Source organism: Prunus persica, chromosome G1, assembly GCF_000346465.2.
Source record: "Prunus persica cultivar Lovell chromosome G1, Prunus_persica_NCBIv2, whole genome shotgun sequence".
Lineage (NCBI taxonomy): Eukaryota > Viridiplantae > Streptophyta > Magnoliopsida > Rosales > Rosaceae > Prunus > Prunus persica.
The window spans coordinates 47038838-47060847 of NC_034009.1; the positions used below are offsets into that span (position 1 = coordinate 47038838).

Sequence of the window (22010 nt, forward strand, 5' to 3'; positions counted from 1 at the left end):
GATTCTTGAGAGAAGAGAGAGAGAGAGAATAGGCATTCCCATTATTGCTATGCTAGTACACGTTTTAATCGATTTGGAACGTTTATACTCTTAGCCACAGCTGGTTTTGTTGACAATTAATAATAGGTTTCAAACCTACTTGTACATTCTCATGTGCAGGATATCTTCTACTCACATCCCGCAACATTTATCCAGAAATGTTGCTTTATCTTCTTGAAAAATCTTCGTTCACATCTAAAGTCTTTTTCCGGTGGATTCTAGCGTGCCTATAGCCTACTGCTGCATGTTACAATGTTTCCAAGGTAGAATCTGACCTTCTTGTTTATACCTGGTTCTATCACCACTCGGGCACCGTCCAGCTTCACGTTTCAACTAAAACACACAACAAAACAATCTCGTGTTTCACCTGTGACTCATTATAATAGCTTAGTGGACCTTATGAACAAAAGAAGGGGAGCATCTCCAAGATTGTCTCTAAATTTTAGCCAAATTCTAGCTAAAATAGCTAGAAAGCTTTTATAGCAAACCACTTGGTGTTTTCTCCAACAATGTTCTCTATTTTGGCTAATCTGAAATATTTTATTATTATTTTATCTTTCTCTTTCTCCTTCTTTCTCTTGTAAATCTAATATATTAAAAAGAAAAGTAAAAACCCAACCCCACCAACCTCCCAAATGTCTCTCTCCCCCTTTCCCCCTCCTCCTTGCTCGATGTAGAGATCCAAAAGTTGGTTCTCCAAAATAAAGAGTCTGCTGGAAGGAGGATTTTTTCTTTTTTTAAAAGCCAAAGTTGCTATGGATGAGAGGATAGAGAGTCTGCTGAAAATGCTCTACTAAAAAAAAGTCAATGAATACCCGAGTATGGTTCTTAAATTGTCAAAACTTGCTTGCAAGTTTCAAGACACAATAATGTGCAGACGTGAATCAATTCTATGCACGAAAGAAAAGGATTTGCAATCAGAATTGAGTGAAAACCCCATGAGCTTCTACACCAAAATGTTGGCAATTTAAAAACTTTTCAAGTCTGGAAACTTATTATAATTTATAAACTGTTGCATATGAACTTCAAATTTCATTCCCAAAAGTAAACACGGTAGGATAGTTAAAAAAAGGACTTCAAAAATCTGACTTCTAATACTTGTACCCAGTACCCACAGCAGATATGAAAAGAGGTAACTGAAAAATTAATCATTATAATGAAATCCAAACCTTAGCATACACAAGGCAATATTTTTAAAGATATTTAAACGCAATTTCATTTGTTGGCAAAGTTGAAATTATTAAGGCGATAAAGCATCTGAACAAAACCATGTCAAGGAGCAGAAAACACTAAGTAATACAATCATCGAATTCCAAACCAGAGAACACGTAAATTCAGATTAGGCAGAGATTTAACTCCAACTAGACAGAGACTTAAAACCCTTAATGGAATAATGTGATAACCATGGGGAAAGAATGCAATTGGTATGAAGAAAAAGGAAACAAGAAAGAAAGAAAGAAAGAAAGAAACATTCAAATTGATGCAATGTCGATGCTTATTATAATGCCACCTGCCCCTTTTTTTGGTCAAGACAATCACCTTCCACTATTACTCGAAACTAACTGCTGAATTTCCAACAACTCACATCCTCTCACCGGAGGTAATACTAGCTTGGCTTGCATGAGATCCCGATCAGCATTTCCTACTTCTGTAGCACCAACATCAAGCCTCCTAAGAATTATATTGATCACATCAATCTCCCTACAACCTCCCTCATATTTCCATATCATCACAGCATTACAACAATCTTAAAACGCAGCATCTGAAGAGCCATTCCCACTGTCTGCTCTCCTAGTTCTTCTTCTATACCGCCACCATCAGCAGATGGAAATCTGTCTTCAACCACCAGAAGGCGAAACAAGAGTCGCTTCATCCCTTCTTTGCATCTTATTCATTAGGTGAATGTATCGATACCGCATACCCATTAATGGGTGCTTCTCAATCAAGAAGTCCTTCCTATATGCCTCCCTTAGGACCACAGTTTGTGTCCTAATTTTATTTGAAACATAGAAGATTCCTGGGTGATGCACCACAGCCTTTTTTAACCTCGACCTTTCGAACCCCAAATACTCTCCCAAAACAAACAAATTTTCCCTCTCTGTCTTCTTGGAAATCATAAGACAAAGAACCTCATGAAGCATTGCCACCATCCACTTCTCCGCCTGATCGCTATTTGGTGAAAGATGGGTTGCATTTTCATATGGCGAAATGTATGGCAATGCCTGCCATTCCTCAACCCAATCCTTCACCCTATTTTCCAAATCAAACCCCTTGGGAAAATTCATTGGAAACCCAATGTGCTTCGATAATTTTGCATTCGAGGCACAGACCATTATTGGCCTTCTTTCCAATTGAGAGAAAGCAAGCTCCTTTCTCCAACAGACAAGACCCAAAGCAATCTCTACTTTACCAGTTACCGCATCCCCAACTTCACAAGCCTCGAAGTAGTCAGGAAAATCAGCAAGAAGGGTACCCACAATATCATGAGGAAGACCCAGATCCCATTTCAACCTGTTAATCAGGTGCATGGGCAATTTGGTCACTCCGGCGAGCATCAAAAGCTTAGCAAGTCGCTTAGTGGCGTTGTATTTGTTAGACATGGAGGTATGAATGGTTGACTCCTTTTTGTGGAGCAAGAGGGTCTGTGGAGTGAGCTTGACATGGGGCGGGAGACCAGGGGAGGGCTGGAATACAGAGAAGAACGAGGGGTATTTCTGGAAGAATTTGGAGGATGTGATAGGGAGGTTGAGGTGGGGTTTGAGCAAAGAGGCTGCAGAGAGAGGGAGGGACTTGGAAGGGTTGGAGATGATTTGGTTCTTGAAGGAAATGACTTGTTTAAGGTCTTTCTCTCTTTCAACTGCGTAGTCCAAGTATGGATCTCTGACCCATTTTACCTTGGCGTTTACAAAGGCCCTGATGGTGTTGAACCGGTGGGGAAGCAACCTAATCAGAGGCAAAGCCATGACTGTGAATCATCAAACCTAAACATCAAAGCCCATATCAGAAATAACTCATACAATAATTTATTTATTTTTAAAAGCAACCATCCATACAATACAATAGCCTAGAATTGAAATATAGAACTCATATTCTCTCCTTCGCACTGATTATTATTGTGCCTCCTTATTTTCTAATTTAAATCATCCCATAATTTTAAGAGAATCCTAAGAGTGAAAATGCTTCATACAAATCACACCAACTCAAGAAAACAGTCTCTCCACTCAAACCCAACCACCAATTTTTCTAAGATTCCAAATCATTTTCCCTGTATTGCATTGCAGCAACCACCCAAAAGACAATTCTAATTTTACTTGAAATGAGTGAAGAGAAATGCCAAAATTAACACTCCAACTGAGAAAACACGTAATGTAGAGCAAACTAACAGCTAACCCCCGAAAGGAAACTTTGATCAGAAATATAAACATAGAGGTTACTGCATAGGAAGTTGCTTACTCTGCACATGGAGGAGCAGAGCTGTGGTCGTCACACCTTCCACTGCCTTTAAACTTATAAAACCTTCTGTTAACAAATTAGGAGAAGATGGATCAAAGTCAATTCTCATGTATACTTTGATATCCCAGATTGAAAAAGAATCTTACACTAAGCAAAATACAAGTTATGACAAATGGTGGCTATGCCAAAAAGCAATTGATGAAAATAACCATAGCAACAGTAAAAGAACAAAAGGCAAATACATATGGTTTGCCCATTCCTCTCAAATTCATTCATAGTTCTTATTGCATATTGAAAATACATCCTATCACTAGTATAACTCCTGTTTCAAACGTCATAACATGAGAAGAATGAATAAGAGTATATCCCCTCTAAATTTCATGATGGGCAATAATTTACATAGCAACAGGTATTATAGTCAAGCAAACATGCCTTCATTGGTAACAAGCATAAAAAAAGAAATAAAATTCATCTCATGCTTTCTGGTGATGGTGTTGGAGTTTCCATACAGGTAGAATTTTTCACTCTCTCAAAGTGACCGGGAAGACGAGCTTGTTTCAACTTTCCAGAGATTTCAAATTTTGTACCTAACAAAAACCTACAAAGCCTCTCTTTCAATATAGGAGACAGTGCATCACAAGAGGTCAAGACATCAAGTGAACGGATCACTCCTTTCTTTACACATACACTAAATGATGATGACACACCTTTAACTAAGATATCATAATGTTCCGCATCATAGTTGTCCATCAAAAGGAACAGAAATTCGAGAAGAGTGTGTGTTATATCAATGTATCTGGGTATAGAGTATACCATTAACAACATTGCAGGTTCAATATTCATAATATTGTCTACTCTTTCTTCAAAGAATAGCCAATCATAAAGTAGAGCCAGTTTCGCATTAGCCTCAACATAATTCTTCGTACAAGATTTCAATAGCCAACCTATAACAGCCCATCTTGGAATGACATCTGACTGAATAATTTCATTTGGCGGGTGGTGTGCACAACATATAAAACGAACAATGTCGACTATGACAGTCTCTCTGTTTGGCTTACATAGAAACTTTTTGGCAAACCATGCCTGGTGACGCTTATGACTCCCCAACTTCACATGCGTGAGTAAAAATCTCAACTGCGCCTCCATTTCTGGAGTAATCCGAAGTAACATATACTGACTTGGAGTCCTTGTGATATAGAGCTGTGCAATACCAGAAAATCCCAGACTCTTAAACTCACCCTGGTTCAGTACTAAATCCTTCCATATAGCTCTAAATTTGGGTAAATGGACCAAATCTTGTAGGAGTCGAACAAGATCCCTGCCAATCTTCAAACACAAAGGAAACTGCTCCTTTAAAACTTTAATACAAAAGTCAATCTCCAATTGCTTTAACGCCTCTAATTTTGGATTACTTAACTGCCTACAGTGATCAGCTAATAACCGAAGATATGTATACAACCCACTCGTCAAGATCATCGATTCTACTTCTAAAAGACAATCCCATTTGGTCAAAAGTATGTTCACCATCTCAAAACACAGCCACAAATTTCCATCACTAAAATCCCCACCAACAATTTGTCTCAACAAACAAACCAACAAACCATCAACGCCTACTGCTAGAACATCAATCAACTCCTTAGTAACCCAAATCAGTTGGCACTTTAGTGGTTCAAGAAGTTTCACATACAATTCATTCACAACCTTGGTGAGGAAACTAACAAACAAGCCATACCCATCAGTGACAATGGCATGCAAGTGCTTAATATGTGTTTTTCCCAAATGGCATTCATATAAAACTCCATAAAGTATCGCTTTGTTGAGCAGCGAGTATTCTTGTGGCTTTGGAATCGTTAATGAAAACGGGGGTCTTAGTTTTGGTTCAAGAAGCTCAAAGGCTTGCCTCAGAGAGAGCTCTGTTGGGTCTTCGGCTTCATGGGGAGCGATTTGCATTAGTTTCAAAGCCATGTATGGTTCATAGGGTACAGCTATAATGAATTTGTGTGTGTGATTGAGGCAGGTATAAATGGTAGAGAAGCGCTTCTGCGTATTTTCAAGAACCCACCTGCACGACTAGAAAGATCACTTGGGCATTGGCTAGCGGTCTCTTGGGTGGCGCCATTGCTCTTAGTAGCTCTATACCCACCTGCACGAGTAGAAAGTTCACATAAGAGCAATCCAATGAACTCCACCACACTCCAATTAGTCAGGCAATAAACCAGGGTGCCATATCCGGTGCAGATACTACGAGTTAAATTAAATTTGTACCGCTCTTTGTATTATCTTTTATCTTTTTTATAAATAAAAAACTTTCAACAGAAAGCAGACTACCAAAAATACTCGAGACACTACAGCATTTCAATCTGACAGTATAACAGAAAAAGAATGGTCTGAAGCCCATAAAGTAGCCCAAGATCAGACCTCTCCCACAAATTATGCACCTCCTCCCCTCTAACATCGTAAAAAATCCTTCTATTTCTTTCCCATCTCAACTAACCATCTTCTTTGCCATCTCTGTAATAGAGGTGCACAACATGATGAGTTGAGGTGGTACAATTAGTTTTAAAAAAAAAAAAAAAATTATGTGATTATAGATGCAATTTATGATTATGACAAAAGAGGCACTTAACAAATATAGCTAAAATATAATCTCTAAGAATAAATTTATTCAATCCTAAATTTACCATAACCCTATAACAGCGTAGTGTCTGTGTACAGCCTCATTGCTGTTTTTCATTATCAAATATTTAGAATCCTATATTAATAGAAGTAAATGAAAATATACATTATAGGTGAAAAGGTTTTTCTAACATGTAGCATGAACAATACAAACATTGGTGAATAACTAAACTGTTTTCATAACCCTGGGTACAATTAAGGACAAGAAAACTTCGTGGATGGTAGATTTTCTAGTTAATTATGTGGTGCTTTATCAATATTTATGGAGTTTTTAACACCTCATCTCATCAACTATAGAGCTATATATAGAACCGAAAACCAGGTCAGCATATGTATATAATATAGTTTCAACACATTAATACAAACTAACAGCAGGCATTTAATTTGGAAATACAAAAGCAAAACAGGCCCATAATTTGCAGTTAACCAAAATTGATTTAAACTAGCTAGCAAGAACTTTCAATTAAGAAGCCCAAATGATAGTTTCAATTGCAAAACCCATTGCCATTCACAAACCCTAATTTGAATTTCAATTGACAGACACAAATTTCGATAAATTGGCAAGCAGAAATTAAATTAGGGTTAATTACACTTTGGTGCCCTTTGGTTACACCCTTAAGACATGTTAGTCCCTATCTTCTCAATTTTTACAATTAGATACCTCGGTATTTTAAATTTGTTACGATGTGGTTCCGCTATTAGAGTTTCCGTAAGATCTCTCCGTATGGATCCCACATTTTTCACTTTTTATTAATTTAAAATTGATTAAAATATTTTTTTTGGAAAAAAATTGCAGAAAAAAAATCCTCCCAAACCAGAGCCGCCCCACCCCAATTTTCTTCTCCCCCATTCACCCATGACCACCACCCACAGCCACCCTCCAAACCCCAAACCCCCCACACCCAAACGAACCCAAAACCCCAGTCCGCAACCACCCAAACCCCCTCCCCCTCCACCCTGATTTCATCTCCCCCTGCCCCAACCCCTAACTCCAGTCCCCACCCACCAAAAACCAACGACTTTTTTTGCAAAACTGGGATTTTTACCAAAACCGCAAAAGTCGCAGACTTTGAGAAAAGAAAACTATTTGCCTTTTGTTTTCTTTCCATCAGTTCATGATATACCAAACAAGGGAGAAGACACAAGCCAACCCAAAATTCTCATAACCACATTCACCACAACTACGAGACACCAAATTATAACGCTAATTATACAGTTATGTATTGAGGAAATAAAAAATAATAAATAATCAAAACAGCCAAATTCAAAAACCAACGAAATTTTTTATTTTTATTTTTTCCAATTTGTTGGTTTTTTAATTTGCAAAGAGAGAGGGGGTAGAGAGCGGAGAGGGGAGAGAGAGAGAGAGAGAGATACAGACCGTCAGATCTCGCCGGAAAGCGTCGGGCGACGGCGGGAACCAGCTTTGGAGGATGGAGAGAGAGTGGTCGGCAAGCTGTGGTTGGTAGGTGGGGACTGGAGTTTGGGTTCGGGGCAGGGGGAGAAGAAATAGGGGGGGAAGGGGAGGGAGTCTGAGTGGTTGCGGGCTGGGGTTCTGGGTTCGTTTGGGGTTGGCGGGGTTGGAGGATGGCTACGGGTGGTGGTCATGGGGGAATGAGGGGGGAGAAGAAAATCGCAGGTAGGGCGCGGATTTTTTACTTCTCATTTTCTGAACTTTTTCCCAAAAAACATATTTTAATCAATTTAAAATTAAAACCCTAATTCATACTGCCACGTAGGCAACTAACGGAAATATTTAACGAAAATCCTAACGTAGAATCATATTAAACCACAGGGGTTCAAGAGACTGTAGTCACCTACCGTTGTTCAAAAAAATTTCTTAAAAGAAATATCATCCAACGGTTCAAAAAAATTTCTTAAAAGAAATGCAAGAGAGTGAACAGTTGAATTTACATCCAACAGTGAGTGACCACAAATCTCTTGGACCATGTGGTCCAAGAGATCGGGGCTGCAATCCAAAAGACTGTGGTCACCTACCGTTAGATGTAACATTCCTTAAAAGAAGTGCAAGAGTGAGTAAACAATTGAATTTACATCCAACGGTAAGTGACCACAAATCTCTTGAACCCTGTAATCCAAGAGATCGGGACTGTTGAAACAAATTTAAAAGATGAACTATCTAATTGTAAAAATTGAGAAAATATAGACTAATATGTCTTAAACAGCAGAAATATTCCAAGAACCTACCAACATAACATAATCGAACAACAGCAAGCACAAATTAAACCCAGGCCCCAATTCAATTTCACACAAAACCCTAATTCAGTTTTATGTACAGGCTACCAATAAAATTAGGCTATAAGGCCTTTGAAATTAGCTCAGAAAACTCCAACAGCCCCATTGAAACCGAAAGCCAAAATTATTTCATCAAAAACCCTAATTTATTTAATGGCTTATTATCACAAAACGTCCCTAAGGTTTACGAAACTATCAGATTGCATCCTTAATGTTTTTTTTTGTCATTCGTGGTCCTCAAAGTTAGCATGCATGATCACAAATGGTCCCTACCGTTAGGTTCCGTCAAAAACTCCGTTAGTTTGCTGATGTGGCATATATGTATATCACAAAATATCCATGAGGTTCACACACTTATCATAAATGGTCCTTACGAATTTTTTTTAATTTAAAATTCATAAAATTTTTGTTTTCTTTTTAAAATTTTATGAATTATAATTATTTTAAAATATATATTAAATTTTAAATACATGCGACACTATATTATTGTAGATGTGGGCTCCATATATATGCCACATCAAACAAACTAATGAAGTTTTTAAAAAATAATTTAAAATTCATAAAATTTAAAAATGAAAAAAAAAACTAAAGGTTTAAGATGCATAAATGGTCCTCAAGATTAAAATCCTTCTATAAATTGTTTTTTCATTTATAAATAATTTTAAAAAGAAAACCAAAATTTTATGAATTTTAAATTTTTAAAAAAAAAATTCGTAAGGACCATTTGTGATAAGTGTATAAACCTCAGGGATGTTTTGTGATATATATGTATGCCACGTCAGCAAACTAACAGAGTTTTTGACAGAACCTAACGTCAGGGACCATTTGTGATTGCACATACTAACCTTGAGGACCATAAGTGACACAAAAAAACATTAAAGATGCAATCTGATAGTTTCGTAAACCTCAGGGATATTTTGTGATAATAAGCCTTATTTAAATTAGCGAGCACATATTAGTTGGAGATTGAAAAGCTGCCCCATCGAGATGAGAAATAGAGAGTTAGAGAAGAGGCTGATATGAGAGATAAGCCGCTAGATGAGAGAGAGAGAGAGAGAGGAGGCTGGCCTGTGATTGAGATGAGAGAGACGTGGCGGAGGCTGGCCTGAGATTGAGCTGCTGATGCTGCTGCTGCGCGTCGTCGAGTGAAGAAGAACAGTGGCGGAGGAGTGACACAGATGTCACTTAATCGGGCGCGGCCGCGGCCGATTTTATGCAAAATAACCGGTTGAAGCACCAATCCTAGAGCGCCACGTGTAATAAAATTTAAAAAATGTATATATATATATATATATATATATAATCATGCGGATTCGGATTTCCTTTTTTAGACTGTAGCCTACTGTTTAAGGCGAGTTCAGCGAAGGATAAAAAACAGCAAGCACATGGCTTCCTAGCGGTGTTGCAGCGTTTTTCCCAAGCCATTGCCTATGGACAGCTCCTTATTTCGACAATTGCCTTGCTACCATTCGGGGGAATTTCTCGCTACTGACAAAGGAACAATGACAAGCTCACCCGGTAAATGCCATAGGCACATCTCATGGATTTCTATTTTTGAAACCCAAAGGCATTGCATATGCTTGGGTCAAGTTTCAGATTGGCAAACACATGGAATTGCATACAATTATATTGGATTTTTGCCTCAGTTTAGTTGCATATTGGTGTGCCCATTTTTTCACAAACATGATCCAACTGGTGTTTGGTACAACAAACACAAGCAACATATACAAGTTTTGGCATGCAGCATACCAAATTCACAAAACGTAGGTGGGGGATAAAGGGAACCAAGGTCCCAAAAAGGAGTTGTCCAAAAGATGCAACTCTCCACACAGAACTCTCGTCTAGGGACTTGGGGGATTTCTGTTTGTGAGGTAAAATACATCTTGGTCGAGCTGGGCTAAACTACAAATGACTGAGCTGAGCTCTAGTCCAGGTGGTCGAGTTGAGTTCGATATCAATGGACGAGCTGGGCTTGAGCCTAATCGCTATGCATTTTCTCCACCTTAGCTCAGGTAGGCTTGTAAGCCCATTGGTCCATGAGCTTCGATCTGATGTGGATAAGGCTGGCATTAGCTTAATTTACGTGGTGTTCACCAAGAGGACTTCTAATCCTAGAGAAGATAAGATGTTTCAAGCTCACCAAGACGCCTACATAAATGGAGTCCTATAGTTCGAGGATGACTAGGTTGTTTTGGAGTCCTAGTTTGAGGAGGGCTAGGTTGTTCTAGAGTTCTATTCTGAGAAGGACTAGGTTGTCTAGGATGATATAAAAGGTTTATCAAGAGACCCTTCCTCAAAGGTATGTCATTATAAGTACCAAAATCTATTGTGCAATTTGCTCTCAAACACTCGATTGGCTTAAGCATCGGAGGGTCCTTGACCGGCAACACACCGGTGTCACCCACCATTAGCTCTTTTGTCTTGCAAGTTCTCGAAGACGACTTGGTTGATTATGCTAGTATAGTTTGTAAGAATTGCCTAACCTCGATCTCTAAGAGACCATCTTCTCTTGAACCAAATTTAGACACATTCACAACCGTGAGGATGAGCAAGTAATGATGAAGAGAAGGAGCATGTAAATGTAATGTTATTGGGCACTGAAAGACATTGACTAGCTAATAGTATTAGCCACTGAAGAACAGTTTGAGGGACTAAAAGCACGTGACTCTCATACTATATCTTCATAGTGGGATTTTGGCACTGTTTCTTATTATCCATGTCTAATGACAACTTATATACTTCATTGTTGCCAATATATGGCGGTATTAATGTACTTCCTTGACTTCGTTAATGCGGAATTTCACCTGACAATTCAGCTCTTCTGTTACACTGCCCAGCCACATTCCAATTTCCCTCTATGCAGAACTTGCACAATTTGCAATTGTCGAATTAAATCCCCAATTACTTATAGACAAAACTCCCAATGTTCACTCTTTTATAAATAAAAGTGAAGTATACTCTGTTTCTTGGGGAAAATTAAAAAAATCCGAAACCACATACACAATGACTCGTTATCGGTCGGTCTGTCAAGAGAAAAAGGAAAATGAACAAATTAATTGAGAGGAAAGTATGTGGTGGTTTTCTCTTTTACTGACGGACCATTCTCTCATAGCTGCCGTGTACGAGGAGTCACCACAATCAATTGTCGCCGTCTGTTGAGTCCTCCGTGTCTTCTTCATTCTCAAACCATTTAAAAGTGTGGGAGGTGCAATTTGGAGTGCCGACATAACATCATCCAGCCTAGAGTTTTATATTCTTTTTTTTTTATATACACTTTTTGTTTTCGATCACAAATATAACTCAAGGAAAAGTTTTTTTGCTCAACCCTTGGAAATAATTTTATTAGTGGGTAAATTCTACACTTTTTGTTCTTTGGAAGTAGCCTTTTTCTCGCACTTTTGCAGAGATGAATAAATTATACTGAATATATTTATTTATTGTAGGCCAGCCAAGCAATCGCAGTCACGAGCTTTTATTATTATAGTAAATTTGGCATTTTCTCTTAAGATTAATTTTTTCTTACGTGCAGTCCATTATCTTATTTTTTTATAAATAAAATTCAATTTTTATAACTAGGATCTAATTAAATAAGTTACCTAATTAGGCTTAATATCTCAAACTTAATATATTTCGCATAAATACCCCTAATTAATGTGTTGTTTTATAGCTTTATTGTCTCTATTTATTGTACTGATTTTAATGTTTCATTTCAATATTTTGATTTTTGTTTTCCACTATTTTGTGATATTCCATGTAAATTTGTATGCAATTGAATAGGGTGTAATTTCGTGACTTTTTTTATTTATAAAAAGGCATCAAAAGGAATAAAAGTACAAAAGATACATACTGTAAAGAGAGTCATCCAAATAACAATGTGGCATACATGAAAAATAATTTTTTTTTTTTTTTGGATACCTTGTGACAAATGCCTATAGCAGCTGTAATTAATAGCTAACTGTTAATACATATAAATGTGTAATTAACATTTATATAATAAAAAATGTAGTTTTGGAATTGTCATTTGTAATAAACGAGTGCACAATGATTTCTGGTAGTCTTTAAGAATAGGAGCGCACATATAATCAGTGTATGTTGCTAAAATATGAAAATTATAAGAGAATATTTGTTTGTGGGAATTTTCTGTGTATTCTTCTCATTGTAAGAGGTCATATTTATAATACAACGAAACCTGAATGGGCAAGTAAATAATAAATTCCAAAATCCATTTACAGTAGAAAATCAGGAATTAAAATAAATCAATTACAATTATAATAGAAATTCTTGGTATGTAAGGAAAGTAGGTCAATATCCACAAGTCACGCCAACACTCCCCCTCACGTTGGTGCATAGATGTCGCCAATGCCCAACTGATCAAGTGAATTGTGGAATGCTTTACTGGAAATTGCCTTTGTCAAAATATCCGTCAATTGATCCTCGGATTTCACAAAAGGAAACTGAAACACTTTAGCCTCAAGCTTCTGTTTGATGAAGTGTCGATCCACCTCAACATGTTTAGTACAATCATGCTGAACCGGATTCTGTGCAATGGCTATAGCAGCCTTGTTGTCACAAAAGAGATTCATTGTGGATGTAGGTTTATACCCAAGTTCAGTAAGCAACTTTCTTAACCAAAGAAGTTCACAAATGCCTTTAGTCATGCCTCTGAACTCGGCTTCTGCACTGGATAAAGCTACTACATTCTGTTTCTTGCTCCTCCATGTCACCAAATTACCTCCCACGAATGTGAAGTAACTCGATGTGGATTTTCTATCTGTTACATTACCTGCTCAATCTGCATCTGAATAACCATCAATATTTAGATGACCATGCTTTGAGAACATAAGCCCTTTTCCAGGTGCAGACTTCAAATATCTAAGTATCCGAAGAATTGCATTCATGTGATCTTCACTTGGAGAATGCATAAATTGATTGACAACGCTCACCGCATAAGCAATGTCTGGTCGAGTATGTGACAAATAGATCAATCTTCCCACTAACCTTTGGTATATTTCTTTGTTAGTTGGAACTTGATCCGGATATTCTCCAAGATGATGATTCTGAACAATAGGAGTGTCCGCAGGTTAATTGTCACATCCCGGAATCGGCTCCGCCGTAGCATGATATTGTCCGCTTTGGGCCCCGCTTACTGCCCGCACAGTTTTGTTTCTGGGAGCTCACGAGCAACTTTCCAGTGGGTCACCCATCCTGGGATTGTTCTAGCCCCCAACTCGCTTAACTTCGGAGTTCCTACGACTCTGAAGCCAGTGAGCTCCCAAAAGGCCTCATGCTAGATGGATGCGGGTGTGCACATATAAGGCACATCACCCATTCTCTGTTGGTTGATGTGGGATCTTACAATCCACCCTCCTTAAGGACCCGACGTCCTCGTCGGCACACTCGCACCACACGGCAGAGTGGCTTTGATACCAAATTGTCACGTCCCGGGATCAACTCCGCCGTAGGACGATATTGTCCGCTTTGGGCCCCCCTCTCTGCTCTCACGGTTTTGTTTCTGGGAACTCACGAGCAACTTCCCAGTGGGTCACCCATCCTGGGATTGCTGTAGCCCCCAACTCGCTTAACTTCGGAGTTCCTACGACTCTGAAGCCAGTGAGCTCCCAAAAGGCCTCGTGCTAGATGGATGCGGGTGTGCACATATAAGGCACATCACCCCCTCTCCATTGGTTGATGTGGGATCTTACATTTGCAATCTAGCATTCCTGTGTCTGTCAACAAGTCCAAGACATATTTCCTTTGAGAGAGAAATATGCCTTGCTGTGATCGAGCCACCTCAATTCCCAAGAAATACTTGAGTCCACCTAGATCCTTCATCTCAAACTCCGTAGCCAGATAGTCTTGTAGCTGTGATATTTCCTATTTATCATTCCCAGTAATAATCATATCATCAAAATAGATTACTAATGTTGTTACCTTCCATTTTCGATGTTTCAAGAACAGAATATGATCTGAGTTACACTGTTTGAAACCATTGTTCTTCATTGCCATGGTGAACCGTCCAAACCATGCACGTGGTGATTGTTTCAATCCATACATTGCTTTTCGTAACTTGCAAACTGTTCCAGTCTGAGAAGTATTATATCCAGGAGGAATGTCCATGTACACCTCCTCTGTGAGTTCGCCATGTAGAAAAGCATTCTTTACATCAAACTGATGTAGTGACCAATCCAAATTAGCTGCAAGGGACAATAAGACTCTGACGGTGTTTAACTTTGCAACTGGAGCAAAGGTTTCTTCATAGTCTATACCATAGGTCTGTGTGTATCCTTTTGCCACAAGTCTTGCCTTGTATCGCTATAGTATAGCCGCCCGGCTATACTACAAGCTTTACATTTCCCTCGCTGCCTGGCTCGCTTCACTGAATCACACTTCCCATCAAAGTCTTCAAGTTCAAGGCCAAAAAAGAGGTGGGCAATTCCTCATTTGTGCTCTCATGGCGCCTCCCAAGAAATCAAAGAAAAGCAAGAAAGATAGGAAATTGAAGAAAAACTTAAGCTTGGTTCCAGTCGAGCCTAAAGCCGCAGACTCTGACTGGTGGGATAGTTTCTTCAACCCAAGGTTTTTCTTTTCACGAAGCTCAGCTTCCAATTACTTTGCTTGCTGCTTTTTAGTGGAATGCATTCAGATTACTTGTAGTTTTAACTAAATTATCTTTATATTTTGTTTATTTTGGAAAATCTGTGATGCACAGACATCTAGAACAGGTGGTAGATTTTGTTCTGTAATGTTAAATTCGGTAATGATGTTCATAATTAGAGCTCAAGACCTATAAACTGTGCTTTTGTTCAGTTAGGCTGTTGGAAAAATCGGCCTAGGCGCTAGGCGGGTCCTTTTTTTTCACTTTTTTTTTTATACATTTTTTTTCTGACTTTAGCTCAATTGTGAAATCGCTTCAATTTCTGATTGCTGCTATACTGAAACTAGCTTTTGATTATGTGATTTGCATCCTGAAAAGAGAAAGATGTGGTCGAAAAGTTATTACTAGAGGGAGGAATAGAGATTTTAGCCTGTAAAAGTAGCATGTAATTGTTAGGAATCTGGTTTGGCCTAAGTTGGATGAGTAGTTGGAAATCCTAACTGAATTAGACTGGGGGAATATACAAACACAGAAACACATAGTCGGGCTTTGCTTGTTGTCATAGAGTCATAGACTATGAAGCCGCAATTCACCTCTGGAAGGTTGACAAGTTTGACTTTGTTGTCTGCATGAGTGCCTAAATCAGTGTCGTTTTTGGCAGCATTGAAATTGGACTAGTCTTAGCGGTACGTACCATATTGTATGTGACGGTAATACTCTATCTAACAACTTAAAACTACGCATTAGAACTAATATTTCTTTTTTCTTCTGTGTAGGTTGCAATATCTGTGATCAGGGTACTTTTGTTTGTGGCAAGGCCAAGGACTTTTGTTCAAGGAAACCTTCCGAACTCCATGGTTTACAGAAATGTTGAGCAGTATCCCAATGCAAGCAATGTTCCCTGAATTCTCATACTTGAGATTGATGCTCCCATTTACTTTGCAAATACCAACTACTTAAGAGAAAGGTACTAATTAATTAAACCTGAACACACTCTTGCATGTTATAATCAAATTTAAAAACAATAATTTGAAAGTTGAGCTGAAGTCCTACTTGTTTTCAGGATTACAAGGTGGATATATAAATGAAGAGGAAGATAGGATCAAATCTGCAGGGGAAAGTAGCTAGCATAAGGAACAGGTCAGGAGATTGTATAAATTTCAGTTTGTGTTTAGGTTTAAAGTATTAATAGAACAACATGTCTGGGCAATATGGAGAATTGGAGAAAATTTCAAACCACACCATTTATAATATGATTCATATTCCTCCTCAAATAAAAATATAATTTTTTCTTTCATTAAAAAAAATCATAAACTACATCTGACTGTATATATAGCCAGTCAATGAATTGGTAATTACGTAGGCAAGAACCTAAGGTATATAAACCCTAATATCCCCTCAACAAGATCCTTGATTAACTGACCTAGGAGAAAAGTATCCTCAACGTGAAGGGAATGGTAAAAGTGGAAGTCTAACGCTTTCATTCAACTCGTTGTTTACAGTGCCTCATAATTGTCTTGTTTTTTAGATCAAATAGTAGTCGTTTCAAAAAAAGATCAACTAGTAATATTTTTTTATTATATACAAACGATATTGGGAGAGTTGGGAATCGAAATTAGGATCATGGATGCAAGGGTAAATGCTCTTAACAACTTGAGTTACAAAGCCCTTACAACTAGTAGATATTCTAAATAAAGCAGTGTAGGGTGTTTTACAACTAACTTGTCATGTTGGGCATTGGAGATATTTACACACCAAGTTGAGGACGAGTGTTGGCATGTTATGATTAAGAGATTTGTTACTTATATATACCTATATTTGAGTGTAATTTGATTTTACTTACCTTTTGTTAGCCCCCCAATGTTATCCTATATATTTGCCTTTACAAGAAAGAGAATACGTATCATAGTTTTACCCTAACTTGAATATTTGATCGGTTTCCAAATTAAGGACAACGATGATTTTGCAGGGGCGGGCATGCAGGGGCGGGTAAAGTTAGGAAACTGGGGTATTCTCATTGTAAATTGTTCTCTTTTAACCTTTTTTATGGCAAACCAAAAATCACCTGATATATGAGCAATGCTGAGTATTCAATACACAAAATTTCGGGTATATGGCGAATGCTGAGTATTGATATTACGGAGAATTCAAGAGACACTCTTCAAGAATATATCATAAACCAAGATCTATCGGAGCCATTCATCTATAATTTTGATAGCATATTGATCGCAACGAACAATTTCAACATCACAAACAAACTCTGGGAAGGAGGATTTGGTCCAGTTTACAAGGTGATTGATTATTTGTTTTTCTCTTTCTAAAGGAAAATATAGTCTCTCACAGCTACAATAACAGATAAGGACATGAATGAAGTGATTAATTTGTAGGTACCCTACGAGAATGGAAGGAAATAGCAGTAAAAGGACTATCTAGTAGCTCAGGGAAAGGCATAGAAGAGTTCAAAAATGAGACGTTGTTGATCTCCAAGCTCCAACATAAAAATCTTTCTAGGATCATGGGCTGATGCGTCAAAGAAGATGAGAAGATACTGATTTATGAGTTCATGCCAAACAGAAGCTTGGACACTCTTCTATTTGGTTAGTTTCACTGGACTTTATCTTCGTAATTTGCCTACTAACTTAAAGCCACAAATGAATTCACATGAACTAAATGTTCGGGCACAAAGAATCAAAATTATTTTCGATTGATACAAAGAATCACTGATTTATTTGCAACACAAACAGTCAAGCAAGACATCCTGCGGACTTAATGCTCATAACTGTAAACTGAATTGTATACTACATGAGTACATTTCAGTTTTTTATAAAGTAGAAGAGACAATGTTGAACTAGACTAGCTGAAATCAATTTTGAATCTGATTACACCCTTGTTTCACTATTGTTCATACAAATGCGTCAGTATTTTCTATAGAAATTTAACCGTAAAAATCTAGTGACAGTTTCATTGTTCAATGCATAGGATAGGATATATGAATGAAACTATTGGTTATATTTCGAATGTTTGCGTTTAAAAGATCCAGCGCGGAGACCTGAGCTTGATTGGGGCAGACGCTTCAATATTATTCAGAGAGGGCTTCTTTATCTCCACCGTGATTCTTATTTGAAAGTAATACATAGAGATTTGAAGGTCAGTAATATTCTCTTGGATGAGCAAATGAACCCAAAAATTTCAGCTTTTGGATTGGCACGTATCATTCAAGGGACACAGAATATAACAAATACTCAGAAGGTTGTGGGAACACTGTAAGTGTCATTCCTTTTCCTATTCTTGGAAAGAACATCAAAACTTAAATATCAATGTTCAGCATATTGTCATTCATATCAATATATTAGTGAATTTATATGGAAGCAGCAGAGAATCAGAGATAACATGTAGGAAATCTAGCTATACCATTCATTTTATTTGGAACCCTGCAATCTTAACTGAAATATTAGTCTTGCATGCCATTAAGATATAAATTCTGTGGCACTTTTCTTAAGACCAGAGACAAAAGAAATACTGTCAGTTAATAGTAATACGAACGAAATTCCTTTGCAGTGGCTATATGTCTCCGGAGTATGCCATGGGCGGGATATTTTCTGAAAAATCTGATGTCTATAGCTTCGGAGTCTTGATATTGGAGATTATTAGCAGCATGAAGAATACCAGCTTCTATTACTATGAACAACATCTAGGTTTCCTAGCTTATGTAAGTTCACACTCTAAATCATATAAATTGTTAAACAATCTATATGAAGCTAAATACATACATACATACATACATATATATATATATATATATATGAAATTTTGTCAGGCATGGCACTCATGGAATGAAGGCAGGGGATTGGAGTTGGTTGATGAAATATTGGCAGATTCATATTCCTCATCATAAGTGATGAGATGTGTACACATTGGGCTTCTTTGTGTACAAGACAATGCTGCAGATAGGCCAACCATGCTAGATGCAGTTTTCATGCTAAGTAGCGAGACAGATCGTTGACAACATAAGCAGCCAATATTTACCTTCCAAAACTCAGTCTTTGATCCCCAACCAGTCTGAAATTATTTTCTCAGCATTACCTCTGGTTATTCTGAAGTGTTCCTTCTCCGTCAAGAAACTGACTAATTGGATTCTAATTGAAGGTCTATCTAATTGGATTTAAAATTTTGAAAAACCAATTCATATTGATATGGAATCAGATTGAGTTCTAATATTCAATGGTTACAAACAACCAGGTGTTGATTGTTGACCAGGTGTTTAAATTAGTGCATTTCGTATTTCACAAGTCAATCTGCAAACCTTTGAACCACAAAAATTCACAAAATAAAGCATCTTAAACACCAAGAAACACTAAAATTCACAACACAATTAGAGAAAGCAAAAGAGCAAGCTTTTCTCAATTATAAAATCGAATTAGTTAATTCAATATGAAGATCAACTACGAACATAAATAACTCAACAACCCAAGAATGTTATCGCATCTCCAAAGGACTGAAGCCTTGATCTATAGCGAGGAAGCATGTTGAAAAGAAAAAAAGCCTCAAGCAGGTTAACTTAAGGTCAATTCTGGAAAATAAAACATAAAACATAAAATTGATGATGTTTTATATGTTAAGTGGTTAGACTATTTGAGTGGTTGAGATTTCCTAAATGTAGAGGCTCAGGATCCACTGGTGGAGTAGATCTTTTTATTCGCCTAGCACATGCAGAATTAGGTAAGTGATAAACTCTATTGCTTACACAACTCGAATCAGCAGTATTTTTCATTTTCTGTCTCATACTTCTTTTAATAAAAAGAGATTTTCTATTTAAAACTCACACTTCTCTTAGTTCACCCCAATACTTAAATCATTAAGCTGTAAGTTTTATTATTATGTAAAAAGACAAAAAAGGTCATCCAACTTAATACTTAACCTTAGTACATCTATACACACACCCCAACACTCTTCATATTAAGTTTTATAAAAATACAAACTCTTCTACATCGTATTGCCAGAGACGTAGAATATTGATGAGCATGCCTCTTTAAAATATTATGTAAAGGGTATCGCCGGGCGGCTATACTATTTTTATAATAAAAAATTCAGGTATAGCCGCACGGCTATACTAATTAAAAAAAAGACCACCGCTGGCTTCTAGCGGCTGGGGAAGAAATCCAAGTATAGCCAACAACACTGAGTATAGCCGCGCGGCTATACTATTCATAATTTTAAAAAGACCACCGCTGGCTTCTAGCGGCTACTTCGCCACGCGTCAAAAAATCCAAGTATAGCCGAACGGCTATACTATTAAAAGCGTATAGCCGTGCGGCTATACTATTTATAATTTAAAAAATATCACCACCTGGCTTCTAGCGCCTGCTTCGCCACGTGTCAAAAAAAATCCAAGTATAGTAATTTTATTTTAAAACAACACTGAGTATAGCCGCGCGGCTATACTATTCATAATTTGAAAAAAACAACCGCTGGCGTCAAGCGCTGCTTTGCCACGTGTCAAAAATTCAAAGTATAGCGGGACGGCTATACTATTTTTATTTTAAAGAGTATAGCCGTGCGGCTATACGATTTATAATTTAAAAAAAGACCAACGCATGGCAACTTGCGCCTGTTCGCCACGTGTCAAAAAGGTATAGCCGCCCGGCTGTACGGTTTTATTTTTTATTTTTTATAATTTTTAAAAAGGACCCGCCTAGCCCGCCTAGGCGGCCGATTTTTGGAAAACTTGGATGGCGTTTTTTTTATTTAGATTTCTTGTTTCCTGGCGGGTCTGGCGTGTCTGCAAATACATCAAGCTGGGGTTTTAGCGACTCAGGTTTATCAACAACGTAAAGGTTAGCTCATCCTAACAATTCACTCTCTCTTTTCTGTACACAAATCTATTGAGGCTTTGGACAGGATGGGAATGGATTTAATAGAAACTGGAAATCCAGATGCATTCAATCAGTATCTGTCGGAGTTTGATAACACCATTCATTTGTAGAGGATCAGTAACTTGGGGATTATTTTCTGTCTTGTGAGTTTTGCTACCATAATTGGAATGATTTTCTTTTTAGTTTCACTTCCTGTTGGTTTGAATGGTCTGATTGTGAATTTACTACAATGTTATGAATGCGGGGTTGAAACTTGGGTGGGTGAAGGAGCTTTTGAGGAATTATTGTAACAAGAATTTCAGAAATTGAGGTCTCTTGTGGCTTTTGGAAGATTATTATCTCTGCATATTATGAGATTCGATAGATTGTTCTTTAAAGAAATATCCATTATTGAATAAATTCTCTGTAGATATGCCATCATTATGCAAAATCGGACTGAGAGGCTTAGGCCCCTTGTGGGTTTGAAGACCAACAATTGATTGATTATATCACAGCACAACGCAACATTTCACTGGAGCAAGACACCCTGCTTGGTGCTGGCTGCAATACAAGCTTCCCTGTCAACATAAATGACATGAGCACTGAAATACAACCACAGCCCTTTCCAGGCAATGAGAATGAAGGAAATGATCATCTAAACAGTAATCATTTCCAGCAGTCGCCTGTTGTTTCCCCAGTGGATCATGATTCGAATGTGCCATACGACATATCAGTTGATCGAATCCTTCTCTGCCGCACTTCTCCAATGAATGTCCTGCAACATGCCACTTACAACTCAGAGAACAGCATGAAGAATGTCCTTGTTTTTGTGAGAATTGATAATGCCCTTGTATTTGATAGAGGTCATGTGTTGATCGCTGAACAAGAATGATCGTCAAAAATTTCACCTTTTCTACATCGTTTTGAATGTATAGGTGATGTCTTGTATGATTCTTAATTGTAAATAAAGGATGGGATTGATTGCTTAGTACCAACAATTGCTGTCAATAATGAAGCAAAAACATGCAGAACATGGTATTTTTTACTATTGATTATTTATAGATTATAAGAAGCTTCAAAAAAATGTTCTCACTTGTCAATGGCCTCAAGGAAATTTTGCTTTCTGATCTGGAAATAGA

General features: G+C 37.6%; 3 protein-coding genes across 5 annotated transcripts; 1 reads left to right on the forward strand and 2 right to left on the reverse strand.

Annotated features, from left to right (window-relative positions):
* On the reverse strand, positions 1298–7655 carry LOC18793199 (protein ROOT PRIMORDIUM DEFECTIVE 1). Of its 3 annotated transcripts, XM_020567522.1 has the most exons (4): positions 7550–7655; positions 5555–5635; positions 3493–3558; positions 1312–3020 (listed from the first exon to the last, which is right to left on the reverse strand). In XM_020567522.1, the coding sequence occupies exon 4, from the start codon at positions 3000–3002 to the stop codon at positions 1878–1880; it is 1125 nt and encodes a 374-aa protein (XP_020423111.1). In that variant the 5' UTR covers positions 3003–3020; positions 3493–3558; positions 5555–5635; positions 7550–7655; the 3' UTR covers positions 1312–1877. The 3 variants fall into 3 exon arrangements, with proteins under 3 accessions (XP_020423115.1, XP_020423111.1, XP_007224011.1); XM_020567526.1 differs by lacking the exons at positions 5555–5635; positions 7550–7655 and adding an exon at positions 4306–4333 and having other exon boundaries at positions 1298–3020; XM_007223949.2 differs by lacking the exon at positions 5555–5635 and having other exon boundaries at positions 7550–7634.
* On the reverse strand, positions 3669–5561 carry LOC18788425 (integrator complex subunit 3). The gene has a single exon (XM_007226790.2). It carries the CDS (start codon positions 5455–5457, stop codon positions 3961–3963), a length of 1497 nt encoding a protein of 498 aa, XP_007226852.2. The 5' UTR covers positions 5458–5561; the 3' UTR covers positions 3669–3960.
* LOC18792566 (G-type lectin S-receptor-like serine/threonine-protein kinase At1g61500) lies at positions 17064–19126 on the forward strand. The gene is made up of 5 exons (XM_020567540.1): positions 17064–17310; positions 17407–17616; positions 18054–18282; positions 18578–18728; positions 18837–19126. The coding sequence occupies exons 2-5, from the start codon at positions 17583–17585 to the stop codon at positions 18912–18914; spliced, it is 492 nt and encodes a 163-aa protein (XP_020423129.1). The 5' UTR covers positions 17064–17310; positions 17407–17582; the 3' UTR covers positions 18915–19126.

Excerpts from the sequence above, each read along its gene's own strand:
- LOC18793199 (XM_020567526.1), bottom strand. The coding sequence starts at position 3,002 with ATGGCTTTGCCTCTGATTAGGTTGCTTCCCCACCGGTTCAACACCATC.
- LOC18788425 (XM_007226790.2), bottom strand. The coding sequence starts at position 5,457 with ATGGCTTTGAAACTAATGCAAATCGCTCCCCATGAAGCCGAAGACCCA.
- LOC18792566 (XM_020567540.1), top strand. The coding sequence starts at position 17,583 with ATGCCAAACAGAAGCTTGGACACTCTTCTATTTG. Across the intron at positions 17,617-18,053 it reads CTTGGACACTCTTCTATTTG|ATCCAGCGCGGAGACCTGAG; the intron begins GTTAGTTTCACT and ends TGCGTTTAAAAG. Across the intron at positions 18,283-18,577 it reads CAGAAGGTTGTGGGAACACT|TGGCTATATGTCTCCGGAGT; the intron begins GTAAGTGTCATT and ends ATTCCTTTGCAG.